At 51.3% G+C, this 16251-nt stretch overlaps 3 protein-coding genes across 5 annotated transcripts; 2 read left to right on the forward strand and 1 right to left on the reverse strand.

The window, feature by feature from the left end:
• Position 1: 1 nt before the first annotated feature.
• clxn (calaxin) lies at positions 2-1759 on the forward strand. Its single transcript, XM_062486746.1, has 6 exons — positions 2-216; positions 450-605; positions 681-785; positions 867-1018; positions 1222-1326; positions 1445-1759. Exons 1-6 carry the CDS (start codon positions 141-143, stop codon positions 1490-1492), a joined length of 642 nt encoding a protein of 213 aa, XP_062342730.1. The 5' UTR covers positions 2-140; the 3' UTR covers positions 1493-1759.
• Positions 1523-3648, reverse strand: rbm48 (RNA binding motif protein 48). Of its 3 annotated transcripts, none has more exons than XM_062486729.1 (6): positions 3488-3648; positions 3205-3395; positions 2897-3042; positions 2385-2616; positions 1958-2354; positions 1523-1724 (listed from the first exon to the last, which is right to left on the reverse strand). In XM_062486729.1, exons 1-6 carry the CDS (start codon positions 3608-3610, stop codon positions 1656-1658), a joined length of 1158 nt encoding a protein of 385 aa, XP_062342713.1. In that variant the 5' UTR covers positions 3611-3648; the 3' UTR covers positions 1523-1655. The 3 variants fall into 3 exon arrangements, with proteins under 3 accessions (XP_062342713.1, XP_062342712.1, XP_062342711.1); XM_062486728.1 differs by having other exon boundaries at positions 1524-1724; positions 1958-2285; positions 2316-2616; XM_062486727.1 differs by having other exon boundaries at positions 1524-1724; positions 1958-2616.
• Positions 3649-3772: 124 nt separating this feature from the next.
• On the forward strand, positions 3773-15678 carry pex1 (peroxisomal biogenesis factor 1). The gene is given in 25 exon segments (XM_062486700.1): positions 3773-4059; positions 4327-4473; positions 4594-4677; positions 4964-5078; positions 5416-6227; positions 6614-6733; positions 7042-7165; positions 7446-7552; positions 7845-7930; positions 8397-8529; positions 9424-9520; positions 9810-9980; positions 10094-10248; positions 10448-10634; positions 10726-10892; positions 11019-11153; positions 11287-11351; positions 11435-11577; positions 12792-12895; positions 13010-13198; positions 13422-13526; positions 13528-13677; positions 13803-13988; positions 14096-14229; positions 15076-15678. Coding segments are annotated over 25 exon segments (3909 nt in total). The 5' UTR covers positions 3773-3951; the 3' UTR covers positions 15161-15678.
• The last annotated feature ends 573 nt before the right edge of the window (positions 15679-16251 follow it).

A 16251-nucleotide genomic window follows, 5' to 3' on the forward strand; every position in this document is an offset into this window, starting at 1 on the left:
TACATTTTACAACTGTCTGTCAAGCATGTGGTATGCAGTTACTATGGTAACGCTGTTTCAACATCTTTAGTTTAGTGGTGGCTAGTTTTCTATTTAACCAATGCTAGCTGGCTGTTTAGCCACCAATCTTTCGATTTAAAATGTCTGAAATGTCTGCCATGAATAGGAAGCTGATAAAAAATCTAGCTGAAACTTTGTCTAAACAAGTGAAACACTGTAAGTATCGTTTTTTTCTTTCTTTAGTTGACTTTAGCATATCTAGCTAGTTGTTACGCTGCAGTAGGCTACGACTATGCCAGCGTTGCCATGACGCTAGCACAAGATAGCTATCAGTCGAACTATTTGTTACTTGCATGTTATGCGAACGTTTTCTTAAGGTCACCTAAATTCCAATGCAAAGTAACCATCAGCAATATGCACATCATATGAACAAGTTTGATTCGCTGCAGTCAACAAAACGGAGGCAGAGTGTCTGATCCGACTCTTCAACGGGCTCCTGGGCGATCAGAGTGACAAGAGGGTGGGGAATGGCCTGGACAGAGGAAAGTTCCGAAACATCCTTCACAACACCTTTGGAATGACGGATGATATGATCATGGATAGAGGTATGTCTGGAGCTGAACTCGGGATAAGAGGAGAGAGAATGTGGCGGCGATTTAACAGCACTAATTCCCTTTTAGTCTTCCGTGCCTTCGATAAAGACAACGACAGTTACGTGGGAGTGAAAGAGTGGATAGAGGGCCTCTCCGTCTTCCTACGAGGGACACTGGATGAAAAAATCAAGTGTAATTCCGATTCGATTACATTCGGTTGTTTTTGCTGTGTCCTACCTCCATGTAACGTTTCTCTTTCACTCGCCACGTAAGACTGCTTCGAAGTGTACGACCTGAACGGAGACGGATACATCTCCAGAGAGGAGATGTTCCATATGCTAAAGAACAGCCTGATCCGACAGCCGACGGAGGAAGACCCGGATGAGGGCATTAAAGACCTGGTGGAGATCACTCTCAAGAAGATGGTGAGGGGAACATGTACCATCACAGTTTTGTTCTAACTGTTCAAAGAAGTTCGATTGCGGCTCGGGCCATTTCCGCATGGCTTCCCCTCTCTCTCCCCCATACATTTCCTGTCTAACAGTCTCTGTCCAATAAATCCATAAAAAATGCCTAAAAAAACATAGGCATTACAAAGTACAAAACATAACAAAGTATCCATTCTCAGGACCACGACCACGACAGCAGGCTGTCGTACTCAGACTTTGAGAAGGCCGTGAGGGAGGAGAATCTGCTTCTAGAAGCCTTCGGAAGCTGCCTGCCAGATGCCAAGGTGTGTCTGTCTGCACTGTGGAGACCAGGAGGAACAGGATAGCTTATCTGATAGGGTGCCATGTATCTGTTTATACCATCTACAATACTTTGTTGTTGTTTGTTGGTCTTTGTTTCAGAGCATCATGGCTTTCGAGCAACATGCTTTTCAGGAACCACTGGAGTGATGTGCCCAGGACTTTCGTCATTCACTATGCACACTTATTATCTATATATTTTTTTAATTCATGAAATTTGCTGCTCATTATGAGTAAAGTGTATAAATAAAACATGTTAAACTTTAACACATTGTATGTGTTCCCTTGAACTTCTCTTGGTCATCGTCTACAGTTAAATTCTCCTCCGTGGCTTCAATTTGGTCTTCTTTTCTGTCGGTTTGACATCAGGAACAGATGTGACCTAAGAAAAATCAAAGTATTTAGTCTACCAATATTGTCTGTCATATAAACATCATATGATACAATTGTGAAGCGTCTCTTTTAATAAGGGAACTACAATCTAAGTATAGGTGTGGTTGCAGCACAATTCTTTAGCATATGACAGATCAAGAGATCACAGGTTTGAATCTCCCTCCCTATACTGTACATTACTTTGGTAGCAAAGCATCTGCTAAATACATGACACACTGCTACCTTTTTCATCGTACTCCTAATCAAGTCGACCGTCTTGTTCAAAGACTTGTCCTCCATGTCCATCTTGGGTGGTTCCGGTAGTTTTGGCCCGATGATAATGTCTTCCTTTCCCACAATCCCCAACAGCGCACCCTCTCCAAGATCACCCGCTTTGCGTTTCCTGTTTTCCAGCTGTGTAGTCCTGGGAACAAACCTGATAGCTGGACGTGGATCGTTAGTCGGCCTGCGAACAGCCTCTCTGCTCCTGTCACCAGAGGAGCTGGAAGGGGGTTGTAGGTGCTGCTGTTCTGAGTCGATAGCATTGTGCAGCGTCCCCATCCTGTCCTCAGTTGGTCCAGTCCAGGGCTGGTTTCCCTGGGTTGGTACAGTCCAGGGCTGGCTTCCCTGGGTTGGTACAGTCCAGGGCTGGCTTCCCTGCGGCCCAGAGGCCAGCCAGGGGGGGGTGTTCCTGGAACAAGACCTCTCTCTAGGGGGCAAGGGGAGCAGAGGGAACCCACAGTACTGGCTGGTGTTAGATCTCTCTCCATGCTGAGGACCACTAGAAAACCTCTGCTCGTGTCTGGGGATTTTATGTGAGGTATCAGGCGTGTGTGAGGTATCAGGCGTGTGTGAGGGTGGGGTCTTCTCACTCTCCTCTTCTTTCTGTTCCCTTTCTTTCGCTGAGAGAGACACAGGCAATTCAGTACATCCGATGGCAGGTGTACTTCGAATTGTCATTGAAATGTTGTTATGGGTGTAACATGCTAGTGTACAGAGCTATCCGAACTGCATTATGCACTGTAGGCTATCAAATCGTATTTGTATAGCTCGTCTCACAAGCAGCGTCACAAAGGGCTTCGCAGATAACCACAGATCAACACCTGGCCTGTAACTGTCTAAACGCCTTAGGAAGACAAAGGAAAAACCTAACAAGAAAACTCAAGAGAGAACACACTCTACCTTTCATCTGTGCTGTTCTGGCCACGTATCTCCTCCTGTCTTGAAGCTTCTGTCTGGTGTCCTCAACTGTCTCATACTCGGGGGCGTAGCACACGTGTAGTATCCCTCCAAAGAAGCTCTTCTCGTCCATGTTCCGCTTGGCGGCCCTGAGACAAAAACAGGCATTACTACCCCTGACTGGACAAGGTTGAGTTTACAGAATCTTTGCTTCGCCAGAGATGTGCTTAAATGCACAACTCACAAAAACAGTACTCAGTCCTATGTACGATAAGATACAGATGTACACCATTAGCGGAGCTAGTCCTGACCTAGCACTCGTGAGCTTCTGGAACTTGATGAGGTAGACCTCCGTGAATTCCTCTGCAGGGTACTCATCCAGCGGCCTGTACTCCTCCACAACCCCGTATAGAGCACACAGCTGTACCAGTTCCGTCATAACTCCAATGGCTGGGACTCCTTGTACCATAAGGAAACGGGACTCCAAGTTGATCGTGTACACCTAGGGAGGTAATGTTGTAGCTGCAACGCTCATACCAGGCAATATATCCGTAAATTTTGCAACGATAAATCAGATTATTGAATCATTCTTACCTTTACTGCTTTGGGTCTCCTTCCTTCCCTGTACTTTGGCCGAGATATGCAAATCTTTTGCTGCTCGTGGTGTTTGTAAACCTCAGGAGTACTCCAGCTCGAACTGTTGACAGACGCCGCCATTTTTACGTTAACATTACTAACACATTACTTCCTGCGATGAGGTTCAAAATAAAAGCACCAAGTCGGAAGGAAAATTGTACACTGTATGTTCCGACTCTTACTTTGAAGGTTGCCTTAAGATCAACAAGCAAGGCGGATGTACTTAGGCAAAAGTAATAGATTCTCCGTTGTTCTTTGGTTGTTCCTAGCGCACAGCGCAAAGCTTTCTGCAAATCAGCTACTAATGTCTTTCTGTCACAGCAATGAGCGATTTGAAGGGGGTGCAAGTGTTATCTAGCTACCTTCATGCCCCTGATAGCTGATATTAGTGCATTTGTTCAAAATTGCACACATTAGCAGCTATGCTAGGTAGTTATGGCATTCAACCTGTCACGGTGTTTTTTAACAACTCCAAAAACTGCTTTCTTCACCTGCCCAACAACTTGTCTGCGCAGCTTTCTCTGCATGAGGTAACCATCGAGTTAACTAACTAGCTTGCTAGCTTATGATATCTGTCCGACTATCTGACTGTTTCATTAGAACAATATGTTAAGTTGGTGAAAGTTATCTTAAAGTAGGGACCTTTCAGACTGTAAACATCGTCAACAGCTTCATTTGGGGGATGGGTATAGTTCTAATAGGCTAGCGCAATTGACTGCAGTTCAAGAGGTCCTAGGTTCAAAGTTACGTCGCTTTGGATAAAATGGTCTGCTAAACGTTCTAAATGTTTTTCGTAGAACCAGGCAGTGGAGCTCTCTTGGGACCATGGCGTGCCTGTGTTTCTCAGCTGGACGCGCGGCAGAAGTTCCTCAACCCTGGATGACCATAAAGTAGAACTGAACAGACAGTTGGGGGAGAGGCTTGGACTCAGAGACGGAGAGCATGTAAGATGCATCCGACTATTTTGGACGTTGTGTTTATATGGTCTTAGTAGATGGTGTGAAATCGGATTTTTATACAAACGCTTTTGATCTAAACAAGTGTTCTACCGTTGTTGTGTTAAGGGATTTCTGCGGCCGTGTCAGCAGGTGTTGTCGGTACAGCAGGTGTTTGTGGAACCGCTGTCGGCCGATGACTGGGAGATCCTGGTGAGTAGCTGACCGGTTTTTGAACACGACTTCACAGATGGTTTTCGCGTGGTTGTGATCTTACGAATCCAGCTATCTTGCGAGGTTAACCTGGTGTGGGATGGGGGTTTATAAACCAGCAAAGTTAACCTGGTCCTCTCACTGTTACCTTGCTCATCCAGACAGGCTTCTGCCCTCACGTCCCAGTTCATTTCACTTTAAAACGTAACCTCTCAGTCAGACTGTCTCCACCCTCCAACCTGGCACGTGTTTGCAGCCAGGTAATGAACTCTGTTGTGGTCGTCAGGAGCTCCACAGCGCGGCGCTGGAGCAGCAACTGCTGGACCAGATCAGGGTGGTGAGTCAGGGCTCAGTGTTCCCTGTCTGGGTGGACCAGCGCACCCTCGTCTACATCAGGATAGGTCGGTACTTTCCCTCAAGTTTCCTCAACTTTTCCCGAGTTATTTAAACATGTTTAATCGTACATTTAAAGAATGTTTTGTGGTGAGCGAAAGGGCACGCTACCCCAAGAGGAAAAAGAGTATACTTAAATCGAATTTAAATGTATTAAATGAGAGCCTTAAACATAATAGTTTTCTTTTTGTACACAGTTGGAAGTGTATTTAAATGTACTGTTTTGTATATTTACATACTTACAGACAACTTTAATATATACATACAGTATGTGTGTTTGTACTTAAGTATGCTTTAAGTATAATATTTTTCACTTGGGTAACTGCCATCTTGTGTCCTGTGCAGGATCTCTCTCTCCTACTGTCCCGTACGGTCGCCTGGAGCAGTTCACTGAACTGGTCGTCTCTCCCAAGCTCCGCACAGGAAGTGCACATCTCCCCAGCCACCCCTTCACCTCTTCCTCAGCCAATCAGAGCCAGTCCAGTTCTGACTCACCCAATCAGAACGGGTCCAGTTCTTCCCCAGCCAACCAGAACCAGTCCCTCCACAGGCAGCCGACCTATGACCTTCCCCCATCCCCCAGCTCCAGTCTGGGGCGCAGCGCTCCAGAGACCGACCCAGCCACGGAGCAACCCAGCCTGGCTCCACAGGCCCAGCAGTGGGGGGGCATAGCCGACCTGAGGAGCTTCCTGCGGTACATGCTGACGGGGGCCTACCGCCCCGCGAGGGAGGTCCCCCCTGTACCCGCCATCCCTGCCCTCCTTGGGGACTCTGTCTACAGGGTGTGCAGGTCGCCGCCTGGGCCCTCCTGCCAAGCTAGCGTTAGCCACGATGCTGTTCATCTGCTGCCCTGGGGCAGAGACAGGAGGGGGGTGGAGGGGGGAGGACAGCCAGCCGTGACGTACGGCCTCCTGTCCAGGGTGCTCTCCCCCAAGGAGGTGAGGGAGAGCACCAAGCAGGCCATGGAGAAGAGGAGGAGTGGAGGGGGAGGTGGTGGAGGTGGTGTCCAGACCTCAGGCGGAGCAGTGGATGGAGAGAAAGAGAAGGTGGAGAGGGAGCAGGTGAGCGTGGTGAAGGTGGTGTGTCACCATGTGGAGACCCTCAGGAGCAAGCAGATCACCTCCAGAGGAGGAGAGCTTCACTGTGGTCTCGCCTGGGTGAGAACACGCTAGAACAGTTCTGGGGTGAGAACATGCTAGAACAGTTCTGGGGTGAGAACATGCTAGAACAGTTATGGGGTGAGAACACGCTAGAACAGTTCTGGGGTGAGAACACGCTAGAACAGTTCTGGGGTGAGAACATGCTAGAACAGTTCTGGGGTGAGAACACGCTAGAACAGTTCTGGGGTGAGAACACGCTAGAACAGTTCTGGGGTGAGAACATGCTAGAACAGTTACAGTCATATTTACAGTCATAGCCCAACGTATTAAGTTGACAACAAATTGAGGGATGGGTTTAACAGCAAAACACTCTTCAATGCTAGATACTATTGTGATAAACGTTTCCTGTTTCCTGTGGACCATGTGACCGCTGCGTTCCTCAGGTCCCAGAGGCGCTGGCCTGCAGGATGAACATCCAGCTGCACTCCACCCTGAGGATAAGGCCCGTTCAGACCTGCCCTCAGGTGGCCTTCAGCATCAGCCTGCAGCCTCTCAAATCCCTGGTGAGCTCCCCTGGTAAACCCCCCCCACCCCACCCCACCACGGTTTATTACGTGTTATGTATGGAAGGAATGTGCTTTGGTGATTGGGTTAGTGCAACAATAGTAGTAGAAATATCAAGAGATATGTTCAAATGCCCCCAGAAATACAGTAAATACAAACATTTGCATTAACACCTTAACTGTACAGTAAAACCTTAAGTGTACAGTAGCACCTTAAAGGTACAGTAAGACATTAACGGTACAGGTAGACATTAAAGGTACAGTAGACATTAAAGGTACAGTATGTCTGATTGTGGGTGTCTCCCCAGCCGGGAGCTGAGGGTGAGGAGGAGGTGCAGATGGCCTTCCTGGGGTGGCTTCACACGCGGAGCCATCAGCCCCTGGCCTGCCTCACCGCACGCTCCAGTCTGGTCCTGCTGCATGGAACAGAAGGTAAGAAGAAGAAGAAAATATAAATTATTCATCATTCCATTGGTTGAGGGGGATTTGGACCTACGACTTTTGTTTGCAGACTCATGTTATACCTTTGAGCCTAAGTTTGGGGTAGAACACCAAAACGTCCACCGACCCCAACCCTAACCCACCCAGCCATCCTACCATCACAGGCTGAAACAAGCACACCCAGCCTGCTAGTACAGAGGATCCACAACTCGACTATGGACCATCTCTGTTAACGTTTCCATGTGTGCCAAACACCTTGTGCTGTTGTCAGGGAAGCAGGAGTTTGTCCTGGCCGTGGTGAAGCCCGAGGCGGAGAGGGAGCCTCTGGACCAGCTGTTTCTCCTGGCCTCGTCCCTCATGCGGAGAGAAGACATACAGGTACCGAAACTGGGCTCTCCTCCATACACACACACACACACGCACACTACACACATCTACACACATACACTAACACACAAGGCCTCTATCTCATCCACATTACATTTCAAATTTGTATTAATTGACAGTGTCTGTCAACATCTGAAGGCTTCTCTTCTCCCTAGCTCTGGCGTCGTCACAACACAAATACTAACCAACACAGGAAGTCCACGTCTCAGACAGGATGTAAACACCATCCATGGTTCCAGAACATTCGTATACCAACAGATCATTCGTGCCTTCTCCTCCACAGGTGATCAGGGAGCCGGTAACAATGCCAACGGTAAAAGCCGTTGCCGAGACGCCCTATCCAGATCTTCCCTCCCTGGATGTTTTGGGGTAGGCCTCTCTCCTGAATTATTATTTTGAGATATTTTGGGGGCTTTTTTTTGGCTTTATTTATTGATAGGACAGTTGGAGAGAGACATGAAAGTAGTGGGAGAGAGAGTGAGAGGGGGGAAGACATGCAGGAGGGGGGAAGACATGCAGGGGTATGGGTTCTGCAATGCAGAACCCATACCCCTGTTCCTGGAGAGCTGCCTGCCTTTAGGTTTTAGCTCCAACCACACTTATTTGACCTGATTCAACACTAGTTACCTTGTCAACCAACTGATTATTAGAATGAGGTGTGCTAGATTCGTGTTGGAGTGAAACCCTACGGGCAGATATCTCTCCAGGAGCAGGGTTGGAGACTTGCAGTCTGTCCTGTATTGAAGAACGTTGAGAAGGGACTGTGAGGGTTAGATCGTTCTCTTCGTGACGGTTCCTCTCTCTCTCTCCCCCCCTATCTTTCTCTCTCGCTCAGCGGGGTGGAGGAGCAGAGCCGAGCGGCACTGGAGTTCGTCTCGCACAGCCTTCTGGGTAGCCCGTTGTCACGGGAACTGGTCTCCGGGGGGCGTGGCCTCAGGGGCGGAGCTCTGCTCATCACCGGGGCCAAGGTATGTAAACCTCCAACCTGATGATGTCAACCTTTCAATCAACCAGTTACAGGGTAGCTAGGCTGTTAGCATGTGTGTGCTGTGTGAGGGCTAGCATCAGTGTTAGCATGTGTGTGCTGTGTGAGGGCTAGCATCAGTGTTAGCGTGTGTGTGCTGTGTGAGGGCTAGCATCAGTGTTGGCGTGTGTGTGCTGTGTAAGGGCTAGCATCAGTGTTAGCGTGTGTGTGCTGTGTGAGGGCTAGCATCAGTGTTAGCATGTGTGAGGGCTAGCATCAGTGTTAGCATGTGTGAGGGCTAGCATCAGTGTTAGCGTGTGTGAGGGCTAACATCAGTGTTAGCGTGTGTGAGGGCTAACATCAGTGTTAGCGTGTGTGAGGGCTAACATCAGTGTTAGCATGTGTGAGGGCTAGCATCAGTGTTAGCGTGTGTGAGGGCTAACATCAGTGTTAGCGTGTGTGAGGGCTAGCATCAGTGTTAGCGTGTGTGAGGGCTAGCATCAGTGTTGGCGTGTGTGTGCTGTGTAAGGGCTAGCATCAGTGTTAGCGTGTGTGAGGGCTAACATCAGTGTTAGCATGTGTGAGGGCTAGCATCAGTGTTAGCGTGTGTGAGGGCTAACATCAGTGTTAGCATGTGTGAGGGCTAGCATCAGTGTTAGCGTGTGTGAGGGTTAGCATCAGTGTTAGCATGTGTGAGGGCTAGCATCAGTGTTGGCGTGTGTGAGGGCTAACATCAGTGTTAGCATGTGTGAGGGCTAGCATCAGTGTTAGCGTGTGTGAGGGCTAACATCAGTGTTAGCATGTGTGAGGGCTAGCATCAGTGTTAGCATGTGTAAGGGCTAGCATCAGTGTTAGCGTGTGTGAGGGCTAGCATCAGTGTTAGCGTGTGTCCTCACAGGGAAGTGGGAAGTCCTCTCTGGCCAGGGCTGTCTGCAGGAAAGCTGCTGAGGATCTGGACGCACATGTAGAGGTGGTGGAGTGTAGGAAACTGAAAGGTGGGTCTCTCTCTATCTCTGTCTCTCTCTCTGTCTCTCTCTCTGTCTCTCTCTCTGTCTCTCTCTCTCTCTGTCTCTCTCTCTGTCTTTCTCTATCTCTGTCTCTCTCTGTCTCTCTCTATCTCTGTCTCTCTCTCTGTCTTTCTCTCTCTGTCTCTCTGTGTCTGTCTCTCTCTCTCTCTCTCTCTTTGTCTCTCTCAATCACTCACTCATGCACACATACACTCTTAATCACTCTCACAGACACCCTCCCAGCAGAAAGCTGTATCAGACCCAGTGTGTTCCTCAGGCAAGCGGGCAGACAGCGTGCGGCAGGTGTTGGAGGAGGTTTTTGAGCAGGCGGTGTGGAGACAGCCGACAGTGGTCCTGCTGGACGACCTGGATCATGTGACGGGGGCGGCGACCTCACCAGAACAGGACCACGGTCCAGAGGCCCTTCTACACCAGCACATTGCCCAGAGTAACCTTCCTCCTACTCTGTCTGTCTGTGTTATATATTAGAGATTGATATAGATTATTGTGTTAAATATGTTAGATATTTGTCATAAGTTGGTGTGTGTGTGTGTGTGCCAGGTGTAAGGGACCTGGTAGATGACATGGTGGTCAGGTCTAGCCTGGTGTGTGTGATGGTCACCAGTCAGAGTGAACACAGTCTTCACCCTGCTCTCAGAGAGGTGCAGGGGTCACACCTCCTCCAGGGACACACACACATCCCAGCACCTGACCAGGTCAGTACACACACACACACACACCCACCCCCGACTGGGTCAGTACACACAGACATCCCAGCACCTGACCAGGTCAGTACACACACACACACACACACACCCACCCCCGACTGGGTCAGTACACACAGACATCCCGGCACCTGACCAGGTCAGTACACACACAGACCCTGTGTGTTTCCTGTGTGTGTTGCCCCTGCAGGCCCAGAGAGCAGAGATTCTTGGCTGTCTGATCCAGAGGAAGTCTCCCCAGTCAGACACCCTCACCTCCGTCCCCCTGGCAGCCATCGCCAAGGAGACGGAGGGTTACCTGGCCCGAGACCTGTCCCTGCTGCTGGAGAGGGCCGTCCACGCTAACGCTGTCCACCAGGGGCGCTGTTCCTCCCAGGGTAGCACACACTCACATGTCTATCCATTAATTATATTCCAGAAAACCAGCATTGGTATTCATGCATATTCGTTACTATTCCGACCTATCAGGGATCAGTTTATCGTGGAGAGACTTCCTAGTGGCTCTGAGGGACTTCACTCCCCCCTCTCTGTGGGGGGCGGGGCTACAGCCACCCAGCGGGGCGGGGCTAGAGAAGGTGGGCGGGCTGCAGGACGTGCGACAACTCCTGATGGACACCGTTCTCCTGCCTGCCAAGGTAGTGTGTTCATCACCTGCTTGGCTCATCCAGGACCCTGAGAGACGCTCTAGTAGAGGTCAGGGGTCATCACAGTGGTTCTAACAGTGTTGGGGTTCTAACAGTGTTGTGGTTCTCCCTCCTCAGTTCCCCCTCCTGTTCTCCAGGCTGCCGGTCCGCCTGCGCTCCGGCGTGCTGCTGTACGGAGCTCCCGGTACCGGCAAGACCCTGCTGGCCGGGGCTCTGGCCAGGGACAGCGGCATGAACTTCATCTGCATCAAGGTGTGTGACTGTGTGTGAGACTGTGGGTGTGTGTGTGTGTGTGTATGTTACTGTTTTTGTGTGTGACTGTGGGTGTGTGTGACTCTGACCGTGTGTGTGACTGTGTGTGTCTCTGTGTGTGTGTGTGACGCAGGGCCCTGAGCTGCTGAGTAAGTACATCGGCGCCAGCGAGCAGGCCGTCCGAGACGTCTTCCAGAGGTGAGCGCCACCGTCCAATAGCCTCGAGCTCCACTGCGTCATGTCACGTGAGGTGTGGATCTGATTGGTGGTTGTCTCCCCAGGGCCCAGGCTGCCAGACCTTGCCTGCTGTTCTTCGACGAGTTTGATTCGCTGGCGCCCCGGAGGGGTCACGACAGCACGGGGGTGACAGACCGAGTGGTCAACCAGCTGCTTACCCAGCTGGATGGGGTGGAGGGGCTGGAGGGTGAGGAGGGGCTGGAGGGTGAGGAGGGGCTGGAGGAGGGAGGAGGGGCTGGAGGAGGGAGGAGGGGCTGGAGGGTGAGGAGGGGCTGGAGGGTGAGGAGGGGCTGGATGGGGTGGAGGGGCTGGAGGGTGAGGAGGGGCTGGAGGGTGAGGAGGGGCTGGAGGGTGAGGAGGGGCTGGAGGGTGAGGAGGGGCTGGAGGAGGGAGGAGGGGCTGGAGGGTGAGGAGGGGCTGGATGGGGTGGAGGGGCTGGAGGGTGAGGAGGGGCTGGAGGGTGAGGAGGGGCTGGAGGGTGAGGAGGGGCTGGAGGGTGAGGAGGGGCTGGAGGAGGGAGGAGGGGCTGGAGGAGGGAGGAGGGGCTGGAGGAGGGAGGAGGGGCTGGAGGGTGAGGAGGGGCTGGATGGGGTGGAGGGGCTGGAGGGTGAGGAGGGGCTGGAGGGTGAGGAGGGGCTGGAGGGTGAGGAGGGGCTGGAGGGAGGGGTGAGGAGGGGCTGGAGGGTGAGGAGGGGCTGGAGGGTGAGGAGGGGGGAGGAGGGGCTGGAGGGTGAGGAGGGGCTGGAGGGTGAGGAGGGGGGAGGAGGGTGAGGAGGGAGGAGGGGGGAGGGAGGGGTGAGGAGGGGCTGGAGGGTGAGGAGGGGGGAGGAGGGAGGAGGGGGGAGGGAGGGGTGAGGAGGGGCTGGAGGGTGAGGAGGGGGGAGGAGGGGCTGGAGGGTGAGGAGGGGGGAGGAGGGAGGAGGAGGGGGGAGGAGGGTGAGGAGGGAGGGTGAGGAGGGGGGAGGAGGGAGGAGGGAGGGGTGAGGGGTGAGGAGGAGGAGGGAGGGGGGTGAGGAGGGAGGGGGAGGAGGGGCTGGAGGGGGAAGGGCTGGAGGGGGGAGGAGGGAGGGGGAGGAGGGGCCGGAGGGGGAAAGGCTGGAGGGGGGAGGAGGGAGGGTGAGGAGGGAGGGGGGTGAGGAGGGAGGGGGAGGAGGGGCTGGAGGGGGGAGGGGGGGGAGGGAGGGGGGTGAGGAGGGAGGGGGAGGAGGGGCTGGAGGGGGGAGGGGGGGGAGGGAGGGGGGTGAGGAGGGAGGGGGAGGAGGGGGAGGAGGAGGGGGAGGAGGGGTGGGTTTGGGGGGTGGATGTGTTGAGGGAAAGGGATTCTTATTTTGATCATGTTTTTTTTCTGTGCGTTGCTGTGTGTGTGTGTGTGTGTGTGTGTGTGGGTGTGTATCCATCCAGGTGTGTATGTTCTGGCGGCCAGCAGTCGTCCAGACCTGATTGACCCAGCTCTGCTCCGGCCTGGCAGACTGGACCAGTCCCTGTACTGCCCCCCTCCGGACCAGGTACCCCCTCTCCCCCCTCCTGGAGGGGTTAGGCTGGTCTAGATGCACTTCTATAGGCATATGTGAAGCCCTCTGTGACACAGCTTGTGACCCCCCTCCCTCCCCTCCCTCCAGCCCGCGCGTGTTGAGATCCTGCAGGCTCTCTCCTCCTGCGTGCCTCTGGCGGCTGACGTGGACCTGGACCTCCTGGCCTCGGCTACTGAGCTGTTCTCTGGAGCCGACCTCAAGGCCCTGCTCTACAACGGCCTGCTGGACGCTCTGCACAGCCCCGCCCACCTAGCAGGCCCCGCCCCCTCCGTGCACGTGGGTCTGCTCACACCAGGGGGTGCTGCTCAGCCTCGCACCATATACATTCAACAGGGGCTTTTATTTTATTATTTACATTTATAGCAATGCTTTTATCCATCACCGAGGATTTGAGTGGGGTAGTTCTGAGTCCAGGAACAGATCTGGAGCCGCACTGCAAAGATTCAGACTTGACTAACCATGTTCGTTGACTGACTGCAGTGTGTGTGTGTGTCTCCAGGAGCTTGGTTCAGGCTCGGACAGCGACGGCAGCCTGTCCTCCATGATCTTCCTGAACCACAGCAGCGGCTCTGATCAGTCTGCCTGGGAGGGGGAGCCGTGCGGGGGCTCCGACCGGCCTGGAGGCCCCCCTGGAGGCCCCCCTGGAGGCCCAGGACGCCAGAGAGCTGCTCCCGGACACCAGCAGGAACATCTGGAGGCTGTACTTTGGCAGCTCCTTCGAGTCTGAGCTGGGTAACCCATCACCTCCCGGCCTGGTGAGAAAACACACACAAACACACGTACACACACACGTATGCATACACACACACACACACACACACACACACTTATGCAAATACAAACATCCAAACACGCCTTTCCCTTCTTCTCCCCCTCCCAGGGTGTGTCTGACCCCAGCTCCATGACCCATGAGCTCCCGGGGGGGCTTGGTGCGGGCGTGGCAGCGGGGCCCCCCCCGGCCTGCATGCCCTCCCTGCAGAGCGGGTACGGAGAGTGCAGCCCAGAGCAGCAGCAGCGCCTCCTGCTGGAGGTCAGCTGCATCAAGAACAACTACAGGACAACCACAGTGAGTCTGAGACAGAGACACACACACTCATACACACACATATGCACACACACAGACGCCAGGGTGCTCTGGTCCTAACAGGGGTGTGCTCCTGTCTGTGTGTCCAGGAGGAGAGCTCAATCCTGGGTCAGGCTGGCTCCTGCCACCCCCCCCTGGTTCTGGGTCAGGCCAACCTCCTCTCTGCCCTGGCCTCCACCAGACCCTCCCTCAGCAGGGCTGACTGGAAGCGCTACTCTGACCTGTGAGTACCACCGCTGAACCAGACACTGGAGCACTGGAGTTAGCATGTGTCCATGTTAGCATGTGTACCGTATCATGTACTGGAGTTAGCATGTGTCCATGTTAGCATGTGTACCGTATCATGTACTGGAGTTAGCATGTGTCCATGTTAGCATGTGTACCGTATCATATACTGGAGTTAGCATGTGTCCATGTTAGCATGTGTACCGTATCATGTACTGGAGTTAGCATGTGTCCATGTTAGCATGTGTACCGTATCATGTACTGGAGTTAGCATGTGTCCATGTTAGCATGTGTACCGTATCATATACTGGAGTTAGCAAGTGTCCATGTTAGCATGTGTACTGTATCATGTACTGGAGTTGGCATGTGTCCATACTAGACACTAGAGTACATCATTGTATCCATAGCGTTCACTGAAGAGTTTTCCTCATCAAAAGCTTGAAGAAATCATTAGAAGTAACTTTCTAATGTGAAATATGGAAACAGACCCAACCAAACTGGTCGTTGGCTATTCATACATGTTACATGGATGAAAGTATTGAGATGTAAAAGCCGAATCTCTTTATTAGCAGCTAGTAGGACAATTTTAGAACATTCTTTTTAGTTTTGCCATGAAGTGTGTGCCTTTTACCGTCTCATGTTTGACTTCTACATAGTCTTTGTTTTGACTAGAAAGAGGAATTTTCCTTAAATCTGACAACTCCTCGTTTTGACAATCTGGCGAAGAAAATGTCTTACTTTGTTCTGTTATCTTTGTCCTTCCTCAAAGAACAAACAGAGAGGCCTATTAATGTATTCAAATGACTCTTTCCCATCCGTGATGTCTGATGTGTTTCTGCTTCAGCTACGAGGCCTTTGCTGGAACGGGAGAAGGAACGGCTCCGGGACGCCCCGTCATCAAACCTGGACAACGAGTTTCCCTCGCCTGATGTCCTTCACAGTCCACCTAAACTGTTCATTCAAGGGGTTTATTTTCGCGTCATTGATACTTAATTTATTGCCGTTTAATTAGGATATAACTGAATGTAATATTCGTCCTTAAATTCAGCTCCATGTGTTCGATCAGATTGTACAGCCTTGTACAAACCTTCACCAGTTGAACCCTGAACTTGTAAAACATTTTAAAATGAGAATATGTTGAATGAATTAACTGTATATTTGAATGTTCATATGTAAATCAAAATAATCATGTTGTACTGACTTTATGATTGTGAGAAATGTACAAACTGTACAATTTAATAAAATGATATAGACTGGTTGGCTATTTGGAAGAAAGGTTGGGTTATGGTTCTTCAATTATCCAGTTTTCTGCATGTCAAAGGACTCAAAAACATCAAACTCTCAATCTTCTTCACGAGGTGAGGAAACAAAACTTGAAAGCTGTTTTCCAAAGTTCTTCTGAATAACCGCCAATTTGAGCCCCGTTGGTCGGCATGAACTCCGACTATTACAGAACTTTCTCCATCCTCTGGCTCTTTCACTAACTGTTCAGGCTTTCAGCAGTTTTACTGGCCCTTTGGCTGTGAAAACGCCGACTGTACACGACCAAAGGCGCAATACAAAGTATTGAAACTCCAAAGACTTGCATGGTGCCTTCGGTTAAATTTCTGGGTTGTCTGCCAGATGACTAGTGTGTTGCTGCCAGATGACTAGTGTGTTGCTGCCAGATGCTCCTCATTGTCCCACGTGGCTCGGCAGCGTTATATTTAGATACGCCGCTTCTTGTCTAACTGCCCCCAGTATCGTGTCAGCCAGATTCTGCCTGTGCCGTATTCTATCACACCACACTGCCAGGGAGCAAGCTTGCACGTTGGCCTTACCGGCAGTGGCGATTTTAAACCCTTTTTAGGGGTGCTCAAGGACCCCTAAATTCCATCTCAGCACCCCTAAAAAAAATTATAATAAAATTAAAAAATTAAATTATTATTGTTTATTATCATTTGATGCTGGTAGTTCATGAATAAAGGGACATCCTTGTTTTTTTTATTCATTCAATATTTTGCATAATAATACATAAATG

Source organism: Osmerus eperlanus, chromosome 20 (genome assembly GCF_963692335.1).
Source record: "Osmerus eperlanus chromosome 20, fOsmEpe2.1, whole genome shotgun sequence".
In the NCBI taxonomy this organism is placed as follows: Eukaryota; Metazoa; Chordata; class Actinopteri; order Osmeriformes; family Osmeridae; genus Osmerus; species Osmerus eperlanus.

Excerpts from the sequence above, each read along its gene's own strand:
- clxn (XM_062486746.1), top strand. The coding sequence starts at position 141 with ATGTCTGAAATGTCTGCCATGAATAGGAAGCTGATAAAAAATCTAGCT. Across the intron at positions 786-866 it reads ACTGGATGAAAAAATCAAGT|ACTGCTTCGAAGTGTACGAC; the intron begins GTAATTCCGATT and ends TCGCCACGTAAG. Across the intron at positions 1,019-1,221 it reads AGATCACTCTCAAGAAGATG|GACCACGACCACGACAGCAG; the intron begins GTGAGGGGAACA and ends ATCCATTCTCAG.
- rbm48 (XM_062486727.1), bottom strand. The coding sequence starts at position 3,610 with ATGGCGGCGTCTGTCAACAGTTCGAGCTGGAGTACTCCTGAGGTTTAC. Across the intron at positions 3,043-3,204 it reads CAGAAGCTCACGAGTGCTAG|GGCCGCCAAGCGGAACATGG; the intron begins GTCAGGACTAGC and ends TTTTTGTCTCAG. Across the intron at positions 1,725-1,957 it reads TTAGGAGTACGATGAAAAAG|GTCACATCTGTTCCTGATGT; the intron begins GTAGCAGTGTGT and ends GATTTTTCTTAG.